At 40.8% G+C, this 16,905-nt stretch overlaps 1 protein-coding gene across 3 annotated transcripts in view; it reads left to right on the top strand.

Annotated features, from left to right (window-relative positions):
• The window catches only part of LOC129536597 (protein O-mannosyl-transferase TMTC1), a 314,118-nt gene that overhangs the window by 219,978 nt on the left and 77,235 nt on the right, over positions 1 to 16,905 (top strand). For all 3 annotated transcript variants that reach the window (XM_055395612.2, XM_088837251.1, XM_088837252.1), the window contains one exon: positions 14,429 to 14,572. In XM_055395612.2, the coding sequence (XP_055251587.2) occupies positions 14,429 to 14,572 (144 nt within the window). The remainder of the gene's footprint in view (positions 1 to 14,428; positions 14,573 to 16,905) is intronic.

Below are 16,905 nucleotides of genomic sequence, written 5' to 3' on the forward strand. Positions count from 1 at the left end.
TGTTTTATCTTTAATAATTAATTAGTGTGTCATGATTTCCGGTGGCATTCTTAAAGGGAAGAGAAGAGCAGTAAGTCTGCCTCAAAAATATTGGTGGAAGGGAAATGTACCCGTATTTTTTTAAGTTTGTTTCATTCTAACACACTATTTTCTGTCAAGTTCAAACAAAAAAATAAGGCAGATTCTAAGGCATAGCTTGGGGCAAAATTATAAATTAAGCAAAATTCTCCTGCAGCTGATTTTACAGAATCACAGTAGCTGTTTGGGACTTCTGCCTGTTTCCTATAAAACAATAAAGATAAATGTTTGCTTCAACAACTGTGCTTCAGGAAGAAACATGTCCTTTGAGAAATGAGGTAAAAATAATTAAAGCTAAAAATATACTGCATAGTAATTAGTGAAATAATTCATCCTTTCCACACCAGGCTCAAAATACTTTGGATTTAAATTATTATTATTTTTGTGTGGATACCTCTGTATGAATTTTCAGTGAATGTTTTTTAACTTAAGTAAATTGTCACTCTCTATGTTAAAAAAAGGAAAATACTACGACTACTCATCATTTTGATGATTATTTATCCCCAGTGACTGTAAGACTGTCCTTCCTTTAATATAACTCTTTGTGGAGGTCGCAGACTCTGGGGTTCTGCCCTGTCCCAACTGTTTCACGCTACTGCACCGTTGGTATATCTGATGTTTTCCATATTTGCACACAGCAAGAAAGAGAATAATGAGGGAAATGCAGGATTAAATGTGGTGTTATCTGAAGTCAGTCCCAAAAGTTATACATTCCTGTTCTAATAACTGTATAGATTCCAAAGACAATGGTGAAATTAGTCATAAAGTTTGTATCTGTACCTATATCTTTTTGACTGACTTACAGTTCTCAAAATAACACTATATTAAATTGGTAATTATATATGGAATGAATTCTGTGCTTCTTTTAAACTTTATTCTGTTTTTTAACAATGTAGAAGTACCATTAGCTTCATTTTGGTGTACCTCTTTTATGATATTTCTGTATTGCAAGGGAGGTTGCCCTTGGACAATACCGCAGCTGAGGTCATAGATTCAGATTAAGATTCAAATCATCAAAGGAAATTGTCAGAACCATTTCCTTAAATCCTCCACAAGGACAGGTGTAAGTTTTCCTTTGCTGTCAGGGTGTTATAAAGGTTGGGATTCTGTACACTGGAAAATCAGAATACTGCTGGTGGAGCTGACATCTTCCTCCAAAAAATTTTGACCATTGAGTTACTCTGGAGAAGGTTCCTACAATTTTACCTCGTATGATGGGAGTAGAAAGTCCAGAAACCACCCAACCATTAAGCTCTTCCTGTACAAAACCACTCATGAAATGACTCATTTGGAAAGCCCAAAAGGAGCGAGAGTGGCACTTCCCAAATAAAGTGCAGTTAATACTGTACTGGCCAGTGACTTCTTGATTAGTTTAAAAAGTCAGTTTAAAGTGAAAAATCATAAAATAAATAATGCACACTCAAATGTTTTATTGTACCCTAAAATTTCATGGGTATCCCATTTCAGTTCAGTTCAGTCGCTCAGTCGTGTCCGACTCTCCGTGACCCCATGAATCACAGCACGCCAGGCCTCCCTATCCATCACCAACTCCCGGAGTTCACTCAAACTCATGTCCACAGAGTCGGTGATGCCATCCAGCCATCTCATTCTCTGTCATCCCCTTCTCCTCCCGCCCCCAACCTTTCCCAGTTCAAACCAAGTCTTTTTCTTTGAGTAAGAGTCTGCTGATTAGAATTGGCAAAAAACACATATATAATTCATTTCTGTGGTGATGAGTTTTGATACTTTAAAGTGGAACAAAAATGTAAAGACTGAGACTTCTGATTTTTCTTCTCCAATCTTTTACAATTAATTTTATATTGAATTCAATAGCAATTTTTGAGCAACTTCGCTTTTTTGAGTATCTTTTAGTTTTCATAGAAATTACAGCTCTCTTTTTCACATTTATATTTTATCAGTTTGCAAGGTATTTCATTATATCATGAAATTGAAATAAACTGGAATAAATTTGTTAATAAACACAACTGACTCTTAGCAATCAAGCAGCATAACATACAGGAACAAAAGGGCCCAGACTTATAGAGAGGGTTTATTAAGTTGTATGTTTCCCCCAAAATGCTTTACAGAGAAGAGAGAACATCTGGAATCTGATGACACATTTACATGTCTGTTTTAAAAGAGTCTTCATTAGAAGTGATAGAGTCTCATGGAAATTATTTTTCACCTTAAATATAGATTCCTTACAAAAATCAATTACTGATTGTCTAATATGGGCTAGTCATTAAGAACCCTGAAGCTTGCAATGAGAATAGAGTTCACCTTTATTCAGGTGAATCAAAAAAGTCTCTCTGATGTCAGCAGGAATCACCCTATGTTCCTCTGAACATTTGTTCATTTAGATGTCCTCTTCCTTCCAGCCACTGACAGTAAGCCCCCGCCACACCCAGACTGGCTGATGCATTCCAGGTAGTTGGATATCACCCACATATAAAAAGTTTGTGATCCTCAGCCACCCAGATAGCTATTTTCTTTTCACAGTTATGGTTTCACATGAAATTCACAGACATAGTCTAAGTCACCCTCGCATAAGTTATATTGTGTAGGAGATGCATTACTCAGAAGTCCCTGACCTGAGGGATCTCTCAAGAGTGTTTGGGTCACCTTGGCCCCTTAGAGTGGACTTGTCCACTCTTAATATATCGATTGTTGATCTTTTAAATAGAAAATCTGAAGAGAAGGGAAACTGCTAGTGGTGGGGGTTGAAGTCCCTGACCAGGCACAATTAAAAGGAAAGGAACGTGCTTTTAAAACTCTTGTACAAAAGAAATATTCAACTGATATATAATTGGCTAACACATGGGAAAGGAGAAGCTAAAATTTTTCTGACTGGGATTTTTTTAATGCATAAAATAGAGACTTGTCATAAGAACGGTTCCCACTGCTATCATTCTTTGTATTCCCTCATATGTAGATAACTGGAAGTCTGCAAAGAGACTCCGTGAGATTGTAATAAGTGTATGTGGAAAAAAGGAAATCATAACTCAGTGATTACTGAAGAAAGCCATATCATTAGACTGTAAAGAAGTCTATGTCTAATTAACCCACTGTTCATTGATGTCCTGAGTTTATCAATAAGATTATTATAATTCCTTTGAAAAGTGTTGTCTATAAAACTGGAGGGGTTTGAACAATTTTTAAAAATCAGGATTTAATGGTTACTTAAAAGCCCTTCTTTACCCAGGCTGTTTTTGAGTGAGCATTTAAAATAACTCCCATGACTACAGGTGGCATTAACTACCAGCTGCCATGTATTTCTGGAAAGAATAAAAATTGTGATACCATTTGTTAACCTAGTTTAACAAGTGGAGATGGATTCTTCTGCTGGTGTGTCATTTTCATTTATAAAAGTCTAAATATGCTTGCCAGTAGCACAATTGAAATTATTTTTGTTCCTTTTTGTTGAAATTATATTCTCACCACGTGTATTTTGTGTTAATTAAGTCTAGCAATTTTATTCATTAAATCCAAGACATTATACATTTATTTAGAAAGCTAGAATTTTAGTCATATTGTGATCGTACTTATGGACTATAGTTCAGCATGAATGTCCTATAATTTATATTCAAAAACATTTGCTCTCTTTTTTTCTGCCTTAAACCACCATGTCACTTTTAAACCTCACTGTAGTTCCCCAGGAAACAGAATGCAAGGCAGAGATTAACCAACAGGAAGATCGTTAATGCTGGCCAGGGAAACAAGATGGGCAGAGGGAGAAGCTGAGATGCAGTGTACTCCCAGGGGATCAGAGGAGCCCTTAGGGTGCTCAGGAGCTGGGCATCCTCAGAGTTGTCATGAAAGGAATGGAACATTTATACCCCCTTATCAACCAGTCACTGGTGCTAGGCAGAGAGAGTAGCAATGCCCAGAGAAGAACTCAGCTGAGTGAGGTGCCTCAGACACTTGATGGTGTAAGACAGCATACACTACACCAGCTTAATTTATGATTTCTTACACAAGAAAATATGACAGTTTGAACAGAATATTCATCTAGTCAAAGCTATGGTTTTTCCAGGAGTCATGTATGGCTGTGAGAGTTGGACTATAAAGAAAGCTGTTCAGTTCAATTCAGTCACTCAGTCGTGTCTGACTCTTTGCGACCCCATGAATTGCAGCATGCCAGGCCTCCCTGTCCATCACCAACTCCCGGAGTTCACTCAAACTCATGTCCATCGACTCAGTGATGCAAGCACCAAAGAATTGATGCTTTTGAACTGTGGTGTTGGAGAAGACTCTTGAGAATCCCCTGGACTGCAAAGAGATCCAGCCAGTCCATCCTAAAGGAAATCAGTCCTGAATATTCATTGGAAGGACTGATGCTGAAGCTGAAACTCCAATACTTTGGCCACCTTATGCGAAGAATTGACTCACTGGAAAAAGACCCTGCTGCTAGGAAGGATTGAAGGCGGGAGGAGAAGGGGACAACAGAGGATGAGATGGGTGGATGGCATCACCAACTCAATGGACATGAGTTTGGGTAGGCTCTGGGAGTTGGTGATGGACAGGGAGGCCTGACATGCTGTATTCCATGGGATCACAAAGAATCAGACACAACTGAGAGACTGAACTGAACTGAACAGAATATCATGTAGATTTTCTGTTAAAATCAGAATAGTGGTGTTACCTACTTCATAGTGTTAGTCGTTCAGTCATGCCTGACTCTGCGACCCCATGGACTGCAGCCTGCCAGGCTCCTCTGTCCTTGGCATTCTCCAGGCAAGAGTACTGGAGTGGGTTGCCAGTTACTTCTCCAACCTACCTCATAGGGCTGGAATATTAGAAGATAATTCACAAAGTGTAAAACAGTGTCTAAATACCTAGCCATGATAAACTCAGTAAATGTTATTAATACATCCTAAATCAGACCCCTTCTCTCTGCCTCCACTGCCCATCTACTCTCACCTAGATTGCTTCAGTGTTCCTTGGTCTCCCCATTTTCACTTCTCCCTTCTGCCCTCCTGCCATCTGTTCTCCACCCAGCAGCCCGGGGAGTTCATAGCAGTCCTGTGCTCAGAACATTCTGCTTGCTTCCATCAGGAATCAAGGGCCCTGCAGTGGTCTCCATGTCGTGCAGTGTCTGACCTCTGCCACTCAGACCTCACCTCCTATTGCACCTATCTCTGTCAGCTCCAGGAACACTGGACAGCAGTTGCCGCATTCCTATATCAGTTGAGAAAAAAAAAATGCATGACCTAAAAGTAGAGCATTATGTTTTATTTGGCAGATGAGACAGGACTTAAGCCCAGGACACAGCATCTCAGATAACTCTGAGAGACTACTCTGAAGAATCAAATGGGGGTTGAGGATATATAAGAGTTTTTGCAACAAAGACCAAATAGTTGGAGCAACAAATGATTACTGTTTATTAAAGAAAATCAGATATCTTAAGGAACTTAGTGTTTTTTAATGTAGGGGAAGATGCAAGAGTTTGGGTTCACTGAAAATCATTCCTTTGACGTGCCTCGCTGTCTGGGGCCAGTGTCATGTGCTGTCTCATCCTGCGTCTCCCCAGGATGCACCATCAGAGGTGGCTGCAGCTGCTGGCTGCAGGATGGTGGGCATCCAGTTTCTATCCTGAGTCCCCCAGGACTCACCATCTGGGCAGCTGTAATGTGATGATGTGATGGCTGCAACATTCTTTGTTTGCTGATGTGGAGGTCAGTATTTTTTCATTCACATCTATTACAGGGACTCTTCATTTGTCCTTCCTTCTTCCCAAGACACTTTCCCCCTTCTCTAAATGGCTGCCTCCCTCCCTTCTGGGGGCCTTAGGTAACCTCATCTTGTCCATGAGTCTATCCCTGGTCTCCCGGCCAACCCCAGGATACCCTATTCTTCTGCTTCACTTCGTTTTTCTCCACTGCAGGTTTCAAGCTCTAATACACTTATACACTTTTAACACCCTTAGCTATTGTCACCCTGCTTATTTAACTTATATGCAGAGTACATCATGAGAAGCGCTGGGATGGAGGAAGCACAGGCTAGAATAAAGATTGCTGGGAGAAATATCAATAACCTCAGATATGCAGATGACAGCACCCTTATGGCAGAAAGTGAAGAGGAACTAAAGAGTCTCCTGATTAAGGTGAAAGAGGAGAGTGAAAAAGTTTCCTTAAAGTTCAACATTCAGAAAACTAAGATCATGGCATCCGGTCCCATCACTTCATGACAAATAGATGGAGAAACAGTAGAAACAGTGTCAGACTTTATTTTTCTGGGCTCCAAAATCACTGCAGATGGTGATTGCAGCCATGAAATTAAAAGGCGCTTACTCCTTGGAAGGAAAGTTATGACCAACCTAGACAGCACATTGAAAAGCAGAGACATTACTTTGCCAACAAAGGTCCATCTTGTCAAGGCTATGGTTTTTCCAGTGGTCGTGTATAGATGTGAGAGTTGGACTATAAAGAAAGCTGAGCACTGAAGAATTGATGCTTTTGAACTGTGGTGTTGGAGAAGACTCTTGAGAGTCCCTTGGACAGCAAGGAGATCCAAGCAGTCCATCCTGAAGGAAATCAGTCCTGAATATTCATTGGAAGCACTGATGTTGAAGCTGAAACTCCAATACTTTGGTCACCTGATGCAAAGAGCTGACTCATTAGAAAAGACCCTGATGCTGGGAAAGATTGAGGGCAGAAGGAGAAGGGGATGACAGAGGGTGAGATGGTTGCTGGCATCACTGACTCGATGCACATGAGCTTGGGTGAACTCCGGAAGTTGGTGATGGACAGGGAGGCCTGGTGTGCTGTGGTTCATGGGGCGCAAAGAGTCAGACACGACTGAGAGACCGAACTGAACTGAGCTGCTGCCCATTATATACCTGTGTGTGTGTGTGTGTATGTGTATGTCTGCTCAGTCACGAGTCATGTCTGACTCTTTGCAACCTCATGAACTGTAGCCCACCAGGCTCCTCTGTCCATGGAATTTTCAGGCAAGAATACTGGAGTGAATTGCCACTTTCTACTCCAGGGAATCTTCTCAACCCAGGGTTCGAACCCTCGTCTCTTGAGTCTCTTGCATTGGTAGGCAGATTCTTTATCACTGGCACCACTTGGGAAACCCCATTATCTGCCAGTGGTGACCCCAAATTCCTGAGGTGAATCTTCAGGATATACACTCCTTTCCCTCCCCACTCCTCATGACCTTCTGCTGCTACTGCTGCTAAGTCACTTCAGTTGTGTCCGACTCTGTGTGACCCCATAGACGGAAGCCCACCAGGCTCCCCCGTCCCTGGGATTCTCCAGGCAAGAACACCGGAGTGGGTTGCCATTTCCTTCTCCAATGTGTGAAAGTGAAGTCACTCAGTCGTGTCCGACCCTTAGCGACCCCACGGACTGCAGCCTACCAGGCTCCTCCATCCATGGGATTTTCCAGGCAAGAGTACTGGAGTGGCTTGCCATTGCCTTCTCCTAGGCTGGCACTGTTAACTGTAAACATGGTCACACTCCTCTTGCCCACCACTGTCTTTTTTTTTTTTTTTCCTGTCAGTCTAACAGCCAGAGTGCTACACATGCTGTTAAGTGTTATTACAAGAAGGATTCTACGAGCACACTGATCTGTCATATAGGACTTTGAATCTCCTTATAACCTTGGGTGTAACTCTTAAATTTGTGCGTGTCTGGAATTCCATTTGATGTTGAGTGTGTCAGAAAGGTTTGGAGGAAATTACCCTGGTGCCTGTGGGAATCATTTGTTTCAGATGATGAAAGATTGACAGACTCTGTTGGAGTGAGTGCTTGACAAGGAACAATCCTACATTCTTAAAATGGAGTGGGCCAAGTGTCCTTCACATCTGAAAACCCATCATGTGGGAGAAACAAATGGATATGAGAAGACTTGAGTATTCATTGGGTTAGTGGTGAAAAAATAATGGATGTTATTTTGACTGATGGAAGCAAATCAGATGCCTTTGACAGCAGTGAGAAGAATGATTTTTTGAAGGATGAGAAATATACATGAAAGAAGAGTGGCAGTTTCAGCCTGGCATGGGTTCATTAGGGCTGTGGAGGGAGCCAAGCACACCAACCCAGAGGTTCTGCAGCCAACCCCAGAGCATCAGATGTGTGGAATGTACCAGGGATGATGGTAGGCATCTCATACCCACCATCCTTTTTGGTCACACGGGTTAATATATTATGGACCTTACTGTTACAGAGAGCAACTAAAGCACAGATATGAGTTCAAAATCACCCAGCAAGAAAAGTTCCCCAAGGCTTCTGACTCCCAAGTGCAGTTATTTTTCCACTCCACCAAAATAATTTCCTATTCTTCTGCCACGGAAAACCAAAGTTCACCATGGTCACCCCAAGCCCTTGAGAAAAGTTAAATTACATTGACTACTTTCTATTTAAAAGAGCAGAGAAGTATTTAATTCAATGCATTTCCCAGCCTCCTGAGGAAAATTCCCGGGAATCAGGAAAATTCAGTCACTTAAAATGAGTCATTTCCTGAGGGCATGGTTTTACTTTAAATTGTCTAGAAAAGTCAGATGGGCAGAGTCCTGCTGAATCCTGACTGGAGGTCATCCATTGTGAGAGGTCAGATCATTTAGTTGGCTCCTCACTGAAGAGTGTGTCATGTTTCCCTAAATTGCATTTGAGGTTTTTATTTCCCCAAGGCTATCTAATGAATGGGAAGAAGTACAGAACCAAAAGAAAGTGGCAAGACTTACTTCTGGGTGTCAATGGTGATTTCAGACAATTAAAGAGGCAGACTGGTAGATGACCAATGTCATTCTGGTACAATTTAATGACCTGATGATTCATATTTTATAGCATGAAGGAACCAGGCACTTGAGAAATGCCAGGAACTAATGTGACTAAAAATATGCTGCTGCTGTGGACTCCTGAAATAAAGCTTATTTTGGGTCCTTTTTAGTTCAGTGAACTTTAGGTCTCATGATTGAATTTTTTCCCAGTCATGTTTTTCTTTCGGGTCCTCCCCCCCCAACAGGAAATAGAAAATAAACATCTGACCTTAGCGTACTTAACCTCAAATAAATTAATGTGTGGAATGAAAATCAGATAAATAAATCAGGATGTGTATATTCCAAAAGGAAATTTCAAACTGGAGCACATGATACAGTCTTGTTTGAACAATGAAATGCCTTAGAAGTTTCTCAAACAGTAAAAAAGGAACATCATTCTTAACTTTTGAACAGAGTGTACAAAATTTGAAGTAAATGACTAAATAAAATATAAAACTAAACTAGAATCATGTACATTTTATTTTCATGGATCTTTAGTTGAGATTAAAGCTTGAGACCAGTAGATCTGTGAACATGTATCTATGCCTTATATCACACAATAAACCACAATGTTAGTTGTTCAGTCATGTCCAACTCTTTGTGACCCCATGGACTGTAGCCCACTAGGCTTCTCTGTCCATGGAATTTTCCAGACAAGAATACTGGAGTGGATTGCCATTCCCTTCTCCAGGGGATCTTCCTGACCCAGGGTCTCCTGCATTGCAGGCAGATTCTTTACCATCTGAGCCACCAGGGAAGCCCCACTGCCTTACATACTTCCTGAATATTGTTGGTTCCAAATAACTTCCCATAATACTGTGCTTTGCAGAGATAACATGAGTTTTTGTATGGCAGGAGACAAGTTTTCCCAGGGAAGGAGAACCTCAGCCATGTTTCCTGAGTATTGACTTTATTTTGCTTCTGTCACTGAGTAGTTACTATAAGATCATAGCTGAATGAATTGGCCCAAGGATACAAGGGTAAATTCTTCTAAGTGGAAGCTCTAATTGGTAGCAGTATATTTCTTTACTAAAGGTTGAATGACTCATGGATTGTTTGGGAAAATAAATTAATTTACTGAAATTATCTGACTTTGAACACTTAACACAACTGCTTCTGAGATATTTCTTTTTTTAAGAAAGTAATTTATGTTTTCTTTAATTTCCTTACCCTCCCTTTCCACAACTGTAAAACAGTACAATAATTCTACTTGAAGAATTAGAATTAAGTTAGATAGTGTATGAGAAAGCACTCTAAAATGTAAAGTATCATTAAAAATGCTCGGTGTTTGGGGCCTATTTTCTTCTGTTCCTGCTTTCTGTTTGTCACTTAGGCAGCTGCTACCTAGGTGGTTCCTGTTAACATATTGTTGATGTTCATTCTTTAGAGATAAGGTGACTGGGAATGAAAGGGAATAATAATAGTGTCCTTAACTACCTGCTTTATTAATTCCGCTTAAGGAGAGGCTACCAGCACTTCAATGCTCAAATGGATGTGTGCTTATCAGGAATGTAAATCAGCCAATATTTGAAAAGATATTCTCTTCAGCTCGTAATTGTATTTCTCTATCTAGATTTATTTTTCAAAGAGAAAGAATACACTTCCTTATACTAGGGCTGTTCGCACTGTTTTTTTAAAAATGTGTTTGAAAAGAAAATCACCAGTCTCCTCCAGTTCAGTGGAGCTTTTGTAGAGATTGTTTAGCTGGGGAAGGGCACTACCAGAACTTTTGTAAAACATCCCTGTAGTCGTCAAAGTCAAGGCACACTTCATTTATTCTGACAATTGATGTGGATATATATACAGCTCTTAAATTATTCATCTTTCCAGTAGAAAATTCTCCTTCTGGAGACCTCAGGATTGAATTAGACCTGAGTTCATTTAAACACAAGTTAATTTAAAAAGTAAACACACTAAATAAGTTTTGTCCTTGCATAGATCTTCTGTAAACAAGAGCAGAGTATATGTTTTAAGAAAATGTCTACATCTATATAAACATCAAAATTAAAAGTGACATTTTTTTCTTGACCCTCTTGAAGAATTATTTTTATGAAATTCAGCTTTGTTTCATAAATAATGCAATGCTTGCTCGTGATTAGGCAAGCCTAACCAGCTCAGAGAAAGAGGCTTTTGCTAGCAGACCCTTACTACTACCAGGAATAAACAATATCACCCATTTTCGAGCACTGTGAGTGGCAACAGGGTCAATGTGCCAAGTTGTTTTAGTCAAGTCAGACTCTTTGCAACCCTACGGACTGTAACCTGCCAGGATTCTCTGTCCTTGGGATTCTTCAGGCAAGAATACTGGAATGGTTACCATTTCCTTCTCCAAGGGATCTTCCTGACCCAGGGATCAAAACCGAGTCTCCTGTGACTTCTGCATTAGATTCAGTAAATCACTGTAAATGCCAGCAATCCCCTTCCTGGACAGGTTAGGACTTTGTTACAGCAGAGCTGCTTTGCTGCCTGTGGCTGACCACGAAGCCCTGTCCTAGGCTTCTTGGAGCACAAGACACGCAGAAGACTTTTTTCCCCTCGTGGTATTTTTATTTGTTTCTCTTTTACTTTCCTTCTCGCTGATTGTTTCTGTTTTAGAGAGTTCAGGGTCGGCTTATGTTCTGTTTCTGGTTTGAAAAAACAGAGAGAAAAACATTTTTGTAGTCAGTAATCTCATTGGAAGGACTGATGCTAAAGCTGAAACTCCAATACTTTGGCCACCTCATGCGACGAGTTGACTCACTGGAAAAGAGTCTGATGCTAGGAAGGATTGGGGGTGGGAGGAGATGGGGACAACAGAGAATGAGATGGCTGGATGGCATCACCAACTCGATGGACATGAGTTTGAGTGAACTCCAGGAGTTGATGATGGACAGGGAGGCCTGGCGTGCTGTGATTCATGGGGTCGCAAAGAGTCGGACACGACTGAGCGACTGAACTGAACTGAATCTTTGAAAGTGCATGCTATTGCTTTAAATGGCAGTGAGACAGTGATAAAGTCAAAAAAGGTGGATTGAGAACCAGCAGGAGAGGCTGTTGTGTGACAGGGAACCCATGTAATAGCTCTTAATGAATTTAGACTGTCCTTCCCTGTATTTGGGCTTCCCTGGTGGCTCAGAAGTAAAGAATCCACCTGCCAATGCAGGAGATGCAGGAGACTCCAGTTCTATCCCTGGGTTGGGGATATCCCCTGGAAAAGAGAATGGCAACCTGCTCCAGTACTCTCGCCTGGGAAATCCCATGGACAGAGGAGCCTGGTATGCTCCAGTCCATGGGGTCGCAAAAGAGTTGGACACGACTGAGCGACTGAACAACTTACTAAATTTAGTGTTTTCATCTCAGACATTTATTTTGAGGCCTCCAAAACCTAAAGAAATAAGAAAAAGACAAAGTTTTAAGAAATGACCTCTTCTGAGAAGACAGAGGTTCCTAGAACCTTGTTGCTGTTTGTTATCAGAGAAACATTAGAACTGTTTTCATCATGTTCACTGGACCCACCCCCACCTTAAATCTTTAGGTCAGAGAGCTTTGCTCAGAATCCAAAAAATTTTTTTCCATTGGAGGAATTTAAGTCCTGGCTCTGATATGCTCTCCATGACCATTTCCAAAGTAATTTTTAGACATAGCTTCCCAGGAGGCTGTTCAGGGCATGGAATGAGTGGTCAGGCATGAGAGCATCTTCTTTTGGCTCTGATGTCCTATAGAGGCACTTCAGAGACCTCCAAGGGCTTACATTTCCATGGAGAGCCCCTAGGAACTGTGAGGCTAGGAGTTAGGGGATTGGTACCAGGTACCTGCAGGTTGTCTTTGCTAATTAAAGGTAACCAAACAGTGTGTGTGTGTTTCTCTTCCCAACTTCCTCTCATAATGTATGTCTCCCAGCAGCCTCCAAAGCCGTTGCGGAAAATTAGGGTTTTCAAGCCTTGGGAGGATGTAACGTTCATCTAAAATGATTCTATCCTTTGTCAGTCAAGAGGAACACTACCCAGTGTGTCTTCCTGAAAGTACTGAGGGGTGCTTATAGCTGAGTTATAAGGAAGTAGGGAGGGGAGGATTACATGTCGAATAAACTCTGGGTTATGCAAAGGTTTTTTTAAAAAAGCTATGCAGCTTGTCTTCCTTGGCCTTTTAATAGGAACCCCTCTGTCCCCAGATTATATTGATCTTCTTAGAAGGTATGGAATAGGCTGGGAGAGGGGAAGCATGACTTTTGATCATCAGGAGACTTGACAGGAACAGATCCTGTTTTTATTACTTGGGCTTTATCTTGACTTTCCTACATTAAAAGCCAGCTCCACAGGCTTATACAAAGTCCTCTGGGTGACAGCGACAAGGAGACCTCTTTGACGGCTAAATACACCCGCTCTGAGCACAGCAGAAACAATTCAGCAGTGGCTGAAGAAGCAGTGCTGATTTGCCGTCCTTATAGTTTTGAGCTAAGAAAGTAAATTGATTCTCTTCCTTTCTTAATCAGCATAAATTTGGTTTGCTGATGTACATGCAATCCTCCTTTACATTTGCTTCTGAATATTAGGATTGCTATTTTCACTTCACTGTGCATTTTTAAATTTTTAAATATTTGTCAGGATTTTCATTCCCAGACTCTATCAGGTCAGTTCAGTTCAGTTCAGTTCAGTTGCTCAGTCGTGTCCGACTCTCCGCGACCCCATGAATCAGGTCAGGTGATGCCAAATTACAGTAGGGGGGAAAATGAGATAAAATGGTATAAGAGTCAAGACAGAGAGCCATTTGAAGGAGGAATATTATTTTTGTGGGGAGATGTTTGTATCACCTTCTCAATAATGGTGGTGTCACTGATGCTTCAAATATTCAAATATATTCATGAAGATCCCTCAGCCGAGGAATTGCCAGCATCTTGTGTTAATAGTGGGCATTATCAAGACAGCTGGTCAGCAGTCCCTTAGACCAGAAACTCAACACCTGAAGCAATGAGGATTTTCAGTTGAAGGAAGTTGAAAGTAACTGTAGGCTCCAAGCTAAGTATCTTACCCTGGTTGATTGGCATATTATTTATTTTTGCACTCTTTGGGGGTTATTTACTTATACCACTGAATGTCAAATATGTGCTTTCCTGCCATCTTTACATGCCTGTAGCTGCACAAACAGTTGATCGTTAAGATTTGACATAGAGGGACATCCCTGGTGGTTCAGTGGTTAAGAAGCCACATGCCAATGAAGGGACACAGGTTCAATCCCTGGTCCAGGAAGATTCCACGTGCTATGGGACAACTAAGCCCAGGCACCACAACTACTGAGCCCCGTGCTCTAGAGCTTATGCTCCTTAATAAAAAAAGCCACCTCAATGAGAATCCTGCACACAGCAACTAGAGAGTAGCCCCTGCTCGCTGCAACTAGAGAAAGCCTGTTCACAGAAACAAAGACTCAGCGTAGCCATAAAGAAATAAAAAAAAAAAAGATTTCACATAGACATACTGTGAAATAAAGGAAGAATTCAGTGTTTCATTTTGGTTCTGGCATACCTGAGGTGGGGAGGGGTGAAGAACAAGTAAATCATGACCAATGTAGAAGTCTTTGAACAATCATGGCTTAATATTTCTAATTTTTCAGGTTGTATCCACGCCACGCAAGTGCCCTGAACAACCTTGGAACCCTGACTAGAGACACGGCAAAGGCAAAGATGTACTATCAGAGGGCTCTCCAGCTAAACCCGCAGCATAATCGGGCTCTTTTCAATCTCGGGAATCTCCTTAAGTAAGTAGAACAGGTACCTTTGATCAGAAGACCTTGTAATTTCAAGAAATCCTTTCCTCTTCAGCACTCATTTGGTTGTGCCTCTTCCTAGGGTAGAATAGGTTTTTCAAGCTTTGGGAGGATGTAATATTCATCTGAATTAATTCTGTCCCTTATCGGTCAAAAGGGTATTTCCCAATGTCTGTCTGGAAGTATTAGTTCTGGCAGATGTTCCTAGATTGCCTGCAGAGAGGTGTGAATACAGAATGGTTGCATGGTCAAATAAACTCAGGAAATGCTGATCTAAGCAAAGATAGTTCCTTTACTGCAGGCATCTTTAACATGCTAAATGCTCTGTGAATATTCAAGAGGGGAATACGGAATATAGCACTTTCCTTAGTCAATCATTTTTAACAGGCGTTACCCAGGTGTTTCATGAATATACCTTAGGAAAAGTGCTGGTCTGGGATAAGCAGTGTACTCTAAAGGTGCAGCCAAAAGGCATAACCACAGTTTGTGTCCAGTTTGTGCTATAGATAAGAAGAAGAGTGGGGCTTCCTTGGTGGCTCAGTGGTAAAGAATCTGCCTGCCAATACAGGAGACAAGGTTCAATCCCTGGATTGGGAAGATCCCCTGGAGAAGGAATGGCAACCCACTCCAGTATTCTTACGTGGAAATCCCATGGACAGAGGAGCGTGGCATGCTACAGTCCATGAGACTGCAAAGAGTCAGACAGACTAAGCAACTGACCATGCAAGAAGCAAAGTGAACCTGGCTTGGAATTAGTAATGGTAACTCTTGCTCTTGGAAGACCTTCCAGGTGTAATCACTGGTGTTCACTTTTCACTCACTGCCCTGGAGAAGGTTAATAGTGCAATTAGTCTCCCTGAAGACAAAGGAGTGCTTTTATATCTTGTATTTTTGTTAATGTTAAATCTAGGCATGTTGATGATGGTGTTGACAATGGTAGTTAAGGCAGTATTCATAGTGAAGATGGTGGTGGCTGTGGCATTTAACTTTTACATATAAAAAACAGGTTTAAAATACCAGAAATGGAAATAAAGGGTAAAAATGATTAGAATCAGTGTTGGTGATGCATTATCTGTGCTTCTTAGGTTACTGACAAGCCATACACTTCCTGAACTGGATTCTACGCCTCTGCACTTCTGGAGAGCACTCTTGGTACTTTTAGGGCCCTCGGTTTGCTGCCTTATTTAATCTTTTCCTTACCAAGATTGGCTTAGTTGCCATAGTACCTCAGTGGATGCATCTTCTTCACTCTTCTTTTTACTTCTTGAATTTTCCATATGCACAGAGATACTGGCTCTTTTCCTTAGTGTGCTCATTTGTTAAGTCATGTTTTTATTTAATCCCATTTGACCAGAAATATTGTGTAAAGAATAGGTGACATCCAAAGTCTGAAGTTTTAAGAATGGCTTTATCCATGTACTGGGATAGTAAATCAAAATTTACTACACAAAAATTAATAAATGCAAGGAAACTACATATAAAATGAAAAAAATAGAAGTATAGGTCAGCAAAAACTAAATGATCTTAATTTTAAAAATTAGATTAGGTGGTCCAGTGGTTAGGATTCCATGCTTCCACTGCAAGGGGCATGGATTTGATCCCTGGTTGGGGAACTAAGGTCCTGCAGGCTGGGTGGTCCAAAAAAAATCAGAAAGCCTGTTAAAATTCTGTATAAATTGAAAGTGATGAGAAACAACTAAGAATGAAGAAGTACACACTGACAGAAAGTCTTTATTACCAGCATGTTCTCTTTAATAAATAGCAGAAAATCAAAAGACGTGGGGAAAATGTGTCAGTTATGTAGGTAGCTATTTACAGGTCAAGGGAGTTGGTGATGGACAGGGAGGCCTGGCGTGCTGTGATTCATGGGGTCGTGGAGAGTCGGACACGACTGAGCGACTGAACTGAACTGAACTGAGGATGCTTTTATTTTACTCTTCTGTTTTTATGAGTTCTTATCTATTTATGTGACTCATTTATAAAAGTCATTGTTGCATCTGTATATGTCCAATTTAGAGCCCTAATAATTAAAGGGTGGATAAATCCTGTTCATGTCTTTTGGAATACTTGCACTTCAAAAATAGTACTGATTTAAAAAATGCTGCAGATGGGTTTCTTTTTTTTTTTTTTTTTACAAAGAAGCCAACGTTGTCAGCCTGAATACAAACTGATAGTTGTTGTTGGGAATGATCTCCTGCAGTTGTGATTATCACACTATGCTGAATGTGGCTTTACTTGAAAATGATGGCATAGATGCTTTTAAATTTCATCTTACCCAGACCTGAACAAGACATGCATACTGAAACCTTCCTTTTTCAATTGGC

This window comes from Moschus berezovskii, chromosome 6 (genome assembly GCF_049115385.1).
Source record: "Moschus berezovskii isolate FMDL1 chromosome 6, NW_MosBer_1.0, whole genome shotgun sequence".
NCBI classification, from domain to species: Eukaryota; Metazoa; Chordata; class Mammalia; order Artiodactyla; family Moschidae; genus Moschus; species Moschus berezovskii.